At 50.1% G+C, this 13047-nt stretch overlaps 1 protein-coding gene across 1 annotated transcript in view; it reads left to right on the forward strand.

Moving 5' to 3' along the window:
* Nucleotides 1-646: 646 nt before the first annotated feature.
* Nucleotides 647-13047, forward strand: part of PLXNC1 (plexin C1) — a 136671-nt gene continuing 124270 nt past the window's right edge. Inside the window, exon 1 of the mRNA XM_069490067.1 lies at nt 647-2089. Coding sequence (XP_069346168.1) covers nt 1034-2089 — 1056 coding nt within the window. The 5' untranslated portion in view covers nt 647-1033. The remainder of the gene's footprint in view (nt 2090-13047) is intronic.

Genomic DNA, 13047 nt, shown 5'->3' on the forward strand with positions numbered 1-13047 from the left:
TTGCCAAGGGAGACTAGAGAACCTTTTCAAATATGGGCGCTCCGGCCCGACGATTGTCCAGAACGAGAGTGTGGCGCCTGCCTTTCCGCCACCTCACTCCTCTGACTCGGGGCAACCCACTCCCTGTCACAGGGGCGCCTTGGTCCCGGAGTCTCCGGCTCGGCCACGTCTCCCGCGCGCCTCCCCGGGGCCTCCCTCCCGCCGCTCCACACCTGTCAGCCGCCCTCGCAGCCTCCCTGTGGCCCGAGCCCCGGGGCCTCCGCTGCAACCCCTTCGCAACCCGGGTCCTCGCTTTCTGCCTCGCGTATCCCCTGGCCGCTCTCGTAAACAAAACCGGGGCGTTGGAGCAGCCCCGCGGGCGGACGAGCGCGGGAGCCCGCTCCGTGTGCCGTTAGCGCGCCCCGGGAGCCCGGGGCGAACCAAAGGGGCGATGGTGGCGGCCGTGGCGGCAGCGGCAGGCGGCTCAGCTTTGTTATGAATAGATGAAAGAGGCCACCTACACAGTAACCCAAATTACGAGACCTCCTTCCTCCCTATCTCACCGAATCAAGAGGGGAGGGGAGATGGGCGTGGAGGGAGGGCGGGCAGGAGGCGGAGGGCGGAGGAGGAAGAGGATGAGGAAGGGGGCCAGTTGCATCCCACTTTCACAATGGGAAAGTGAAACGCACAAGCGCACCCAACCTCTCCAGCCCTCCCCGCCCGCCTCGCTCCCCTCCGCCCGTCCCCTCCCTTCCCCTCCGCGCCTCCCCGCGAGCGCCGGAGCTGCACACAGGAACTCTCCGGCGAAGGAGGGCGAGGAGGAAGCGGTGCCGGAGCGCGCAGGGCTTGCCGCCGCCGCTGCACAGGCTGCCGGAGCGAGCCCGCCGCGCGCCGCCCTCCCCGCTCTCCTTCCCGGGCGAGCCGCGGGGATGGGGCGACCGCGGGAGCCGGAGCGCGCGCAGGAACCGCCGCCGCCCGCGTCTCCGTCGCCGCGCGCCTGAGCCGCCTGAGCCGCCGCGCGCCCTGCCCGGGGGCGGCCCCCCCCCCAAGCCCCATGGAGGTCTCCCGGAGGAAGGCACCGCCGCGCCCCCCGCGCCCCGCCGCGCCACTGCCCCTGCTCGCCTATCTGCTCGCGCTGGCGGCGCCCGGCCGGGGCGCGGACGAGCCCGTGTGGCGGTCGGAGCAAGCCATCGGAGCCATCGCGGCGAGCCGGGAGGACGGCGTGTTTGTGGCGAGCGGCAGCTGCCTGGACCAGCTGGACTACAGCCTGGAGCACAGGCTCTCGCGCCTGTACCGGGACCAAGCGGGCAACTGCACCGAGCCGGTCCCGCTGGCGCCCCCCGCGCGGCCCCGGCCGGGCAGCAGCTTCAGCAAGCTGCTCCTACCCTACCGCGAGGGGGCGGCCGGCCTCGGGGGGCTGCTGCTCACCGGGTGGACCTTCGACCGGGGCGCCTGCGAGGTGCGGCCCCTGGGCAACCTGAGCCGCTCCCTGCGCAACGGCACTGAGGTGGTGTCGTGTCACCCGCAGGGCTCGACGGCCGGAGTGGTGTACCGCGCGAGGCAGAACAACCGCTGGTACCTGGCGGTGGCCGCCACCTACGTGCTGCCGGAGCCGGAGACGGCGAACCGCTGCAACCCCGCGGCATCCGACCAAGACACGGCCATCGCGCTCAAGGACACGGAGGGGCGCAGCCTGGCCACGCAGGAGCTGGGCCGCCTCAAGCTGTGCGAGGGCGCGGGCAGCCTGCACTTCGTGGACGCCTTTCTCTGGAATGGCAGGGTCTACTTCCCCTACTACCCCTACAACTACACGAGCGGCGCTGCCACCGGCTGGCCCAGCATGGCAAGCATCGCGCAGAGCACAGAGGTGCAGTTCCAGGGCCAGGTGTCCCTCGACTGCGGCCACGGCCACCCCGATGGCCGCCGCCTGCTCCTCTCCTCCAGCCTAGTGGAGGCCCTGGACGTCTGGGCGGGAGTGTTCAGCGCGGCCACGGGAGAGGGCCAGGAGAAGCGCTCCCCCTCCACCACGGCGCTCTGCCTCTTCAGGATGAGTGAGATCCAGGCGCGCGCCAAGAACGTCAGCTGGGACTTCCAGACCCAGAGCAACTGCGTAAGTCCTGTCCCCGGGGTGCCTCGGGGAGCGCTCCTGCCCGGGAGCCGCCGCCGCCCAGGCAGAGCGGGGGGCGGGGGAGGGAGATCCGGTTGGGTTGACATTTACCAGGTCTCGGGTTCACACCGGCCATCGGACGGCTTCTCAGACGGTTTCCGAGACCTCGAGCACCACCTAAGGTCCCCAAAGGGAGAGTGTATAAGGGGGGCGGGGAGGGTTGAAGTTAGGCTCAAAACTCTGGTGGCTGCATCCCCGTGCCATCCTTCTCTGTGCGAATGTGGACGCTTGTCTGGGGCTCAGCCTCCCCAGGCAGCCCCCTTTTCCCTAATCTCCTCTCCAGACTCCTCTCTGCCCCTTCTGTGGAGTCTTCGCAGGCATGTGGGTTTGACCCTCTTGGTCAACACAGTTCCCAAACATAGTGCCCTCGGCAGAGAAGCCATTGAACCCGGAGGGCTCTCTGCCACACCCCAGCCTTTGTGCCCCCTACCTCCGCCCCCCACCGGCAACACATGGGATGTGGTCTGGAGAGCGGGCAGTCGGCTCAGCGAGGGTAAATAAGAGCCCGCTAAAGAGGCTCGCGGTGGGGCAGAACCCGCGGCGCGACCCGGTGCCGGGGGCGGGGCTGTGGCTCCGCTGAGGGTGTGCTGTGGTCTGCAGCTGGGGGGAGAGGCTGGCCCGCGGGAGGTGGGTTCGTGGTAAAAGCTTCGCCCTGGAGGGGAGAGCCCGGGGAAAGTGTTGGGGCGCTACAGGCAGTTTCTGGGCTCCAGATTTGCAGGACTCAGAGGTACCACCCTTGGGCTGTGCCTGAACCAGGCAAACGACACAGGTTTCCCCTGGGCTCCCAGGGCAGCCACCGCTTGAATCTTGAGCCTGGCATTTCTTTGACTGGAAAATAAAGCGCCAGTTCAAGAGGGTCCAGTTGATGAGGATTATGGAGCCATTGTGCACTTCTCCGGAGGCCGTTTCCCTTCCTAGGCGGCTGGCACAGCAACTCCACATATGGCTTCTGAGAGGGGAGCCCGCTGAGAGCCTCCTTTATAACTGGACAGAAATCAAAGCGCAGAAATTAACGGCTACAGGTGTTGCCATTGTTTTGATATGAGTCAGAAAGGAGGGGGAGAAGTCTCCGCTTGGAAAAGGTGTTGTGTTGGTGCAACAACAGGGTACAGGGGAGCATTCGCTCTTAGGTATACTAATATGCATACAGAAAGACACCCTCACCCCCACCCACCCCTTTCTCTGCAAAGCGCTTCTTGACAAATATTAGCCCTATTATCTAGGGAGAAATGGGAGGTCTTTTGCAAGGCTTTTTAGAATGGTCACTTGCTTCTTCCTCTTTGCCTGTCAGCTGTGTGCTGGGACACACACATACAATGCCTTCATTTCATTGCTGGTATAATTTTTAAAAATATGTAAACAACCAAGATTGCCTCCTAAATGGCTTAGTCTTGCTGTACACATGTAATTTAATATTTAATGTCCGTCTTTATTAGATCTTTCTAATCTCATGGTTCAAGTTTGACAAAACCATAGCCTTCTACTTCTCTGTTGAAAGACTTGAAAGTAACCCCCTAATCATTACTTTGTGTCAAGATTTAGGCACATTTGGTCTCCAGGGTTAATGACAAGACAGCTCAGAGGCCCACAGCAGGTAATAACGGTGGAAGTCCAAGCTTTGCCATCTGACAGCTGTGTCGATGTGTGCAGCCAAAACATTTCTCTTGACTGAGTCTCTCTACCTATTTGGTCCTGGAGGACTCAGCTCCCTTCCAGACGCAGCAGGCATCCTGAATGCACTCAGAAGCCGAGTTTTGGCTCAATCAGGTGTTCCTACTTGTGCTGCGATGGGGGAGGGGCAGGAACAGGGGTAGTGGCAGAGCTGTTTATCCATCTTCACGGGAGCTTCTGGGAGAAAGCTGCCCCTTGGAAATCAAGCAAGGGATAAACACATGCTGCCAAAAATCTGGAATTGGGAAAATAAATAATTAAAATGGGTCCCTCCACAGCATTTCTTGTGGCTGTTATTTATCGAGAACTCCCAGAGTGCTCAGAGCCGTGTGTTCTGAAAGACAGGGTCTCTACCCCCTGAGCTTGTCATCCAAGTTAAATAATATACTCTGGTTCAAACAATAGCATGTCATGGCTGCACAGGTGGGAGCTTGGAGTTTTGCATTTTTTTTTTCATTTAAGTAAATTCCTTGCTGGTAGTATGCATTAAAAAGCCTTAATGGAATTGAATTTCAAGAGGAGTTTGAATGAAAAAAGGTAGTAGTTTTGATGAAAAAGCTGACAATTTTCTAACCTATTAAATAGGCAGATAAGATACTTAATTCAACAAATATTTGTTTGATGCCTGCTAGTGTAAGCTCTGTGCTGAGTGCCACTGATTTTGCCCCTGAAAGGACAATAGCAGGTTGCAACCCCGTTTAATGGGGTCATGGGATCAGTGTGCCCCCGGCTGTCACTCAGAAGAATGATGTCATTTGATTGCATTTGTTCTGCATTTTATTTCCAGGTCTTGCATGTCTTTTTGGAAAGGCATGCTGAATTGTAGGTGCCTGAAACAGGAGCTGAACTTGAAACACTCTAGAGGAAGCCTCAATAGATTCCAACAGCGATTCCTTCAGAGCAGACACAGTCATTTTAACAGTAATCCACAGGCTGTGAGGCACAAGCAGCCAGATTTGCTTTCCTTCTCCCTCTCCTCCTAGCGGCTCTCTTATTTTCCATTTTCAATCAACCGTAGGTAGAAAAGTGACAGGACTGACTGGGTTGTATTTTCCCATCTCTTGGTTCTCTTATCTCACTCCGGCTCATTCTCCTCCCCTTCAGCTTCTCCGGCTAAGGAGTAATTTACAAGATGTGTGTGCAGTGGGTGTGTACTCAGCCGTTTACACACCAGACCATTACTTTTTCTGCCTTGCCACCAACTTTGAATCCACTTTCACAACTAGAGCAGGTTCACTGCAGCCCCCAAATGTGTCAAGGCAACTAATTTCTGTAGACTCTCTCTCTAATAACCCTGATGAATATTTGCACAGCACTTCCTCGTATATTATTTCTCTTGAGCCTCTCCTCAAGTCAGAGTTTGATTCTATGAGGAGGACCCCAGATGAGGAAACTCCAGATCAGTTAAGCAACTTGCTCAAGATGATGAAATAAGCATCAGAGCCCTCCAGCTTAAGTCCAGGTCTTCCCAGGTTTACATCTCTATTCTTTCTACCTCCCTGGTGCTTCTTGAATTTTCCCTTGAAGTTCCCCTAAGTAAAGAGGCAGCAAGTAACCTCCTCCAGGATGTGGGTTGAGGCCAGAGGATGCCTCCTAAAGGCAATATGGGATGTTTCTAATCTTGGGTTGTGTTTTAAAACTTAATGTGGTTTTCCTTTTTTCTATTTTTTTTTCTATTCCATAACATACCTGTGCTTGGATTCATATAAAAATAAATGTTTTTAATTCTGTACAAATTAATTAACTTCTTCCCTCTCTGAACTCCCACTACCTCTGGCTCACCTATGCAATCCATAGAAAAGTGTTTGTATTCAAGTTTATGGAGTCCGATTTCGCCAGATTTGTTTGTCTGCCATAGTTGAGTGCTGGGGTGGCTTGTGGTTTAGACATGGTGGTCAGCCCTCTGTACACACTGAGGGGGAGGTCCCTATAGTGCTGGCCCACAGGACTGTCTCCTGTAGTTCACTGTATCCCTTGTGGGGGGGACACACCCCCTTCTTCCACACTCTCATAATTCTAAAGCCTGACATAATTTAACTGTCATGCAGACAACCACAAAACACTCTCATGCTCTCCAACAGACAGCAACCCAAGGCATATCTCGCTACTGTGTGTAGAAGTGACATACCAGTTCCACGCGGCAATGTAGCCTGTTGACCTCAAAATCTGCAGCCTTCCTGTGATGTTTATTTCTCTTCCAGTTTCTGTGATGATTCTGTTGAGCCATTTTGTAGCCTATAGACTAGATGGTGATTTTTACCCCCATATACACATCTGATATGTAAAAACAGATGCAAAAGGATAACTGCAATGACGGTGCCCACTTAGAAAGAGGGAAAAAGCAATCATAGCTACTATCAACTGAATAGTTATTATGGCCAGGTTTTGTGTGAGGCAATTTACATGCCTTATTTTCAGTTGATTCCCAGTTATCAAATGGGGCAAAGACTGTAGTTATTGTTATGATTAGAAATGAGAAAATTAAGGCCCGGAGAGCTCCGGTTAGGTTCTGCAGTTGGAAAATAGGAGAGAATTTAGAGCCTGGGTGGTCAAGCTCTAGGACCTGAGATTTTAACCACCTTCCAACTCCATGTCAAGGAGCCCCATCTAATTACTATTAGTAATCGTGAGGGTGATGACAGTAAACACATACATAGCCTTTACTACAGGTAGAGTAGTGTTCATCCTATGCATAGTAACTCATGAATCTAGACAATGATCCTATGAAGCAAATAGGATCCCCACTTATAGATGAAGAAACTGAGGCACAGAAAGGTTAAATAATTTGCCTTACATGCAATAATGTGTACATGTCCACTGCCATGGACAGTCTGTCACTACAGACATTGGGTCCTGGTGTCGATCCTATCCTGCATGGAGCAAGCTAGGCCCTTACAACTGCTATGATAAGACCAGCTTTTTGTGGACATAAGACATTTGATAGAACAGAGAATCCTTGGTTGTGAACTGAGATCCTAGGTTTGCACTCAGGACTGCCTGAAGTTCTGACTCTGGGAGGCTTGTACTTCCTCGACTATGAACTTTAAGACCTGTTGATGTTCTGAGCATTCAGAGAGGGTATTCTCTGTTGAACCCCTGGTACTTAGCATAGTACCTGGGTTGTAGTTGGGGATTGAAAAATATTTGTTGAATGAATAGATGATAGATCTGGGAGGATCATCTTGGAAATGTTTTCTATACTGAGCAGCAACACTTTCCTGAGTCTGGTCACCTCATACTCCCTTAACCTTCATCTTTTTTTTTAATGTCTGATGTGTCAGGGCCCCTTTCTTTCCTAGTCCTAGGTTCTATGGCATCCTTCACTCCTCCGGCAATTCCTAGATATCCCCATTCACCAGAGTAGCCGGACTTCTGGTGTTGCCAGTCTGGGAGTTACCTTTGACCATAGAAACCCAGCATGGTTGGAACTGCTCTGGTGTAATCTAATTATGTACATAATCATGCCTTTCAGCTACAAGGGGAAAGGGCTTTATGCTGTAAGCAGTGGTTCTTAAAGTGCAATCTCTGGGCCAGCAGCATCAACATCACCTGAGAACTTGCTAGAAATGCAAATTCTTGGGCCCATATCAGATTTACTGAATCAGAAACCCTGGTGGTAGGAGGAGGACTACAGCTGTGTTTTAGTAAGCCCTCAAAGTGATTCTAGGTTATGCTCAGGTTTGAGAACCCCTATTGTAAGATAAGACATTTTCCTTATATTCCAGCCAAGGCACCTGGAATAGGAACTTGTTCCATTTATTTCTGTTGCATTTTATTTAGGGCCATAAAAAAGTAACCAACTCATTCCACTACCCTTATGTTCTGTATTCCCTCTTGACTGCTCAAAGGCAATACCCAGGAAGCCCTCTAAAGCCTTGCCATTTGGGGGCTTGTAATCTGAGTCTCAGAAACCTGTAAGTCACAGTTCAATTAGCTCCTTCACTCTTGTATACAACGGTTTATTTGTATCTTATTCCAGGATGCAGGGGAACATCTAGAGTCTTCTACTCTTCTGTACACCAAAACCAATTCCACACTCCAGACAGTCTTTCCAAGGGTCTGTTCTTTACAGCATCAAACCGGATACCAATTTCTGTCCTAGTCAGGTACAGTTGGTTGCATGGAGTAAAGATCTACTTGAGTAAGCCTAAATAAGGGGATGGGGGATTTCACAGATAGAAACATGTGGAATTACATGGTAATCTAGGAATAGGAGCAGCTGTGTAATGGCTACAGGTGCAGTCTCTGGAGGTAGGTCAATTGGGACTAGAGCTGCTACTTACCAGTTGTGTGACTTTGGGCAAATTCTTTAACCTTTCTGTGACTCAGTTTTGTTACGGGTAAGTAGGGATCCTACTTGCTTCACAAGATCATTATCTGGATTCATGGGTCAATATGTGTAGAATGAACGAACTATTTGACCTGCAGTAAATGCTGTGTATGTGTTTTCTGTCATCACCGTCATGATAGCTAATAGTAATAGGACGGGGCTCCTTGCTATGGAGTTGGAAGGTGGTTCTGCATTCAAGGCAGCTCGAAGGAGCTTGGCATCAGAAAATGATGGGTGCTCATTCTAAGGTTTCACTCTTAACATGACTTAACATAGCTGCTTTGCTCTGTCCTGCTGCCAGATGACCTCTTCTATTTCCTCAAATGTCCACCCGTTAACCCCTCCACCTGGGTGTGCCTCAGCCTGCCTTGAGCCCCACTGTACATCTTAACAGCCTTTCACCTTGTGTTTTGGCTACTCACTGGCAACAAATTTCTATATTATTTAGTCCAAGTTTCCAGGAGAGAGATGGAATCAGTTCCAACTCATCTTTCACCCCAGATTATGAACCCTAGTCCAGTGTAGGGATTTGTACCCTTTAGGGGCAGGTACTGGCTCCTGGTCTTATTAGAAGAAGGAGTCAAACATGATGGTTCCCAGCAGGCCCTGTGGTAGGTCCCCTTAGAACAGAACGCTGGAGGAGCCACATGGCGACCAACATCTTGACTACAACAGCGTACAATAGATAGCATCATCTCTGCCTCCCCTGAAGGGCCTTCATGGCCACTCCCTTCCCAGAACATACTTTGGCCCATAGATGATGAAGACTGAGAAAGCCCAAAGTCTTCTTGGGGACTTTTTGTAAGCGTCATGGGTCTAACCTGTTCATCGGAGCAGGGCCATGGTAGTAGTAGGGTTTTTGTTTGTTTATTATGAAATGTGCTCCTCATTTTTCTTAGTTTTAATTTTCTATCTCGATGAAATGCTAACTGTTATGTGGTCACAAAAACAAATAGAACTGTGACCTATGTTTCAGTTTCAGTACTTGATTTTCATGTTGGTTTGATTGTTGATTCAATAGCTATGCACAGTGTTTTCCTCAGAGAAGTTTTTGGGGGGATTTGACCCTATTTCTCTTCCACTGCCATGGCCAAAGGTGTTATGCAGGGGTCAGCAAACTTTCTGAAAGGGCGAGATCAGCAATATTTTAGGCTTTGCAGGCTACGTACGGTCTCTGTCATAGTTGCTCAACTCTGCTATTTAGGGTGAACACGGCCATAGATAATACATACGTAAGTGAACAAGCACAGCTATGTTCCATTAAAACTTTATAGACGCTGAAATCTGAATTCCCTATAATTTTCACTTGTCACGAGTTATTCTTTTTTTGACTCTTTTCAACCATTTAGAAATGTGAAAACTATTCTTGGCTCACGGGCTGTTCAAAAAACAGGCAGCAGGCCAGATTTGGGCCACAGGTGGTGGTTTGTTGACTCTTGCTGTTATAGAAAGAGAGTAAAACAAGCCTTTCCCATACAGTCTGATGCTCGTGGTGAGGGAGATGTAGCAAAAAGACGCTGTGGAAGCCCCAGGAAGAGGCGTGACGCTCAGGCTGGGAGGATCTGGGAGGCCTCAGAGAGGTGATGCTTGAGCTGTGTCCTGAAGCTAAGTGGAGAAGGCAGAGAAGGGAGCTCTAGGCAGAGGGCACAGCTTGTGCACACGCGGGAAGTTGAATAAGCTTGCAAACCACAAGCAGCTCCCCCTGGCTGGGGAGTGTCCAAAAATGAGAGTGCAGGTCCAGATGGCGAAGGGCTTAATGAGACAGGCAAAGGTAGTTGGATTTTGTCCTGGTGGTCAGTCATTTTGAGACTTTCCAAACCTTGCCTTTAAATAGATTCTCAACCAGAAGCTCTGTGTGAGAAAAAGATGAGAAAAATCATTGTTGACCTGCTGCTCTGGGCATGACCATTGCCAAGTGCTGGGGATGGGGGGGAAGCAGGTGTTGGGAGGGTCCCAGAGCTCTACAACCTGCCCTGCCCCTTGGACGCACTTCTAGGACTCCGCTGAGCAGGGTGTGAAAACCATGGCTGTGGCAGAGGGGGGCCCACAGCAGGGGTATAAGCTGGCAGGGTCTGAGTGCCTTCTAGAAAGGTCACTCAGAAGATAAAGTGGCTGAGGCAGGACTGAAGGCAAAGCCAAGCCACCGATTAGGACAATCATTGGTTCCAACGAGTCATTTTTTGAGTCCCTATTATGTGCCACACGGTGTGTGAAAATGTTTATATCCCCATGGTAAACAGGGCTCATGATAAACCTTTAACAAATAACTAGTTATTTCTATATTAGAACGACAGCTGCGGCTCACTGAGCACTTGCTGTGTATCATTATTCTAAGCACTTTCCCAAGAGTAACTCATTGAACCCTTCTCCGAAACTTTACAAGCTGGGCCATCTTGTTACTTTCGTATTAAAGGTGAGGAAACCGAGGCACACCACTAAACGGGCGATGCGACACAGCCATTTTGGGTGGGGTGTTCAGGAAAGTCCTCTCCCAGGAGGCTGAGTTGACACCAGGAAGATGAGAAGGGACGGTTGTCAGCTTCGGCATGGCAAGCTGGGAGCAAGCACTCCTGGCAGCCAGAGGGCAGGTGCAGTGGCTCAGAGGGGAGGGACGTGGACAGGCTGAAGAGCAAAAGGCTGGCGTGGCTGAGCTTAGGGAGGTGGTGAGGGCAGAGTGTCAGGGGAGGAGGTCGGAGAAGGAAGCAGCAGCTTGAGCCTACAGGCCTCCTAGGCAATGGGAAGGAGATTAGATTTTATTCTCAGAGCATGGGAGAGCTTTTGAAGGGAAGTGAAATGATTGGATTTGAATTCCTAAATAATGGCTGCCCTGTGGGGAATGGATGAGCGATTGGCCACAGTGGAAGCAGGAAAGCTCTTGCAGCAGTCCAGGCAAGAAAGAAGTCACCTTGGTCGAGAGCAGTGGCCACAAATATGGAGAGAAACAGATGGATTCTGTTGACTGCAGTAATTCAACTGAGGGATGTTGAAGACCTGCACTGAGGTTGTGACGTGAGGGTGGAGAGGAGGGATGAAATGAAATCGCCTTTTAAGACATAGAATTGAGAGGCACTGGCGACTCATTAGAGGATGAGTTTAAGCTTTGTTGATTTTTAGATGTCTTTAGGACGTCCAGGAAAGTCGCGGAGTAGGCAGTTGGCAATGGATGTAAGTATCCGGGGTCCACTCCATAAACCCTGGAGTGTGTCAGGCTGTGTGTTGGGCTGTATGTGCCTGGAGGGAGTGGCCAGGTCTGGCTCACTCATCTTTGTCCCCCAGGCATCAGAAGGCGAACACAGTCCGTGAGCCCTCGGTGAATGTTTGTAGAACTGGGAAGAAGGCGCTCTTCATCTAGTGGAGAAGACACTTACAGCGTGGTGAGATTAGGGCTTCCGAGAGGATGGACTCTGGAGCTGTGTTTCCAAGAAGAGCAAAAGTCAGGCAGCCAAGAGGGAAGGTGTTTCCTTGGGACTCTCTTCCCAGTGAGTCAGGATTCCTCGTCATTCCCCCGCCTGTCGAGGAAGCGTGTTGTCTAACACACCAGCTGTTCCTGATCATTGCTCATTGGCCTCCTCCTGAGGCTACTTTCTCCATCAGTGACCCCTTTTACAAACTGGATTCCGAGTGCTGACCCTGCTTCTCTGAGGCAATAGGAGGGCATAGCCTAGAGCAGCTGGTGGCTACAAGTGTCACCTAGTGTCAGCCTCCTGTGCTTAGCAAAAGCTCTCTTCCTAACCCTCCCCAGCGCTGACGCAGCCTGTACTTCCCCTCTCAGAATATTGTTTTTAGTGCATAAAATAAAAAGATAGGATTGCAAAATAGACCCCATATTAATAATATAGAGATATATCAAAATATTTTTTCAATTTGAGATATAGTAATACATCTTAACACATCCAGTAGCAAGATCTAGCAGCAGTAACTACCATAATTTCAAAGTAGAGATGAGCATAAATGATACTTTGAGATATCTGCAACAACTATCAGATGATATGAAAATATCTGATTTCCTTTGGTGAAAAAGTCACAGGTTCAGTTAATATTACTGTGGACTGAATCCATAATCAAAGGAAATGCCAAGTTTCAGTGAGAGCTTGCTAAAATAAAGATGTATTTTTTTTTCTCATCTGCTTTCATGGATTCCCTGAATTCTGTCCATGAACTGTAGATATCAGTAGAGTCTCCCCTCCAACCATTCCTTTCAGTCACCAAGTGTTTCAGACATGAAATGTAAAGTGTTACCAAGTGTTTCAATGACATGCAATGTAAAGTGTTGCATTTTGTTTCAAAACTCATTTGACTGGCTTATTTTGACGATAGGGAGTTTATTCCCATCTGTATTTTCCAGATCAAGCACTCGGCCAAGAGCAAGTGCTCCATAAATAAGGGATAGATGGGTGGGTTGAGGGGGTGGATGGGTGGATGGAGAAACCTCAGAGAGAATAAATGACTGTCTACAGACTCACAACTCATAAGTATTAGAGCTTGAACTTGAACCTACATATTTTTTCCTCTAAATCTTTTGTTCTTTCTACTCTTCCATGCTACTATCAGCTATTTTTATTTCAAAGAGTTAACACAATATTAGGTCATGTTGATAAAATTACATTATTTTAGCCATGGGAGAGAACAGCCCTTTTATTTGCTTTGATCAGAGGACGCCAAACGTACTTTGTTTACTTCTTAAAGATACATTTTAAGTATACTGAATCTATAGACTGTCTATGGACTGAGATGGCAAGAGACCCAGAAACTGTCTCTGACAAGCTGTCAATGAACTACAAATGTGAATTTAGAGAAGGCCAATATACATGGTAACAGGAGGTGCAGGGTGGTTTCCTATTGCTCCCCAAGGCAGAACCAAGGCCAACTGTTTACAAGGGACAGATCTTAGCTCAATTGA

The sequence above is a fragment of the Eulemur rufifrons genome, chromosome 16 (genome assembly GCF_041146395.1).
Source record: "Eulemur rufifrons isolate Redbay chromosome 16, OSU_ERuf_1, whole genome shotgun sequence".
In the NCBI taxonomy this organism is placed as follows: Eukaryota; Metazoa; Chordata; class Mammalia; order Primates; family Lemuridae; genus Eulemur; species Eulemur rufifrons.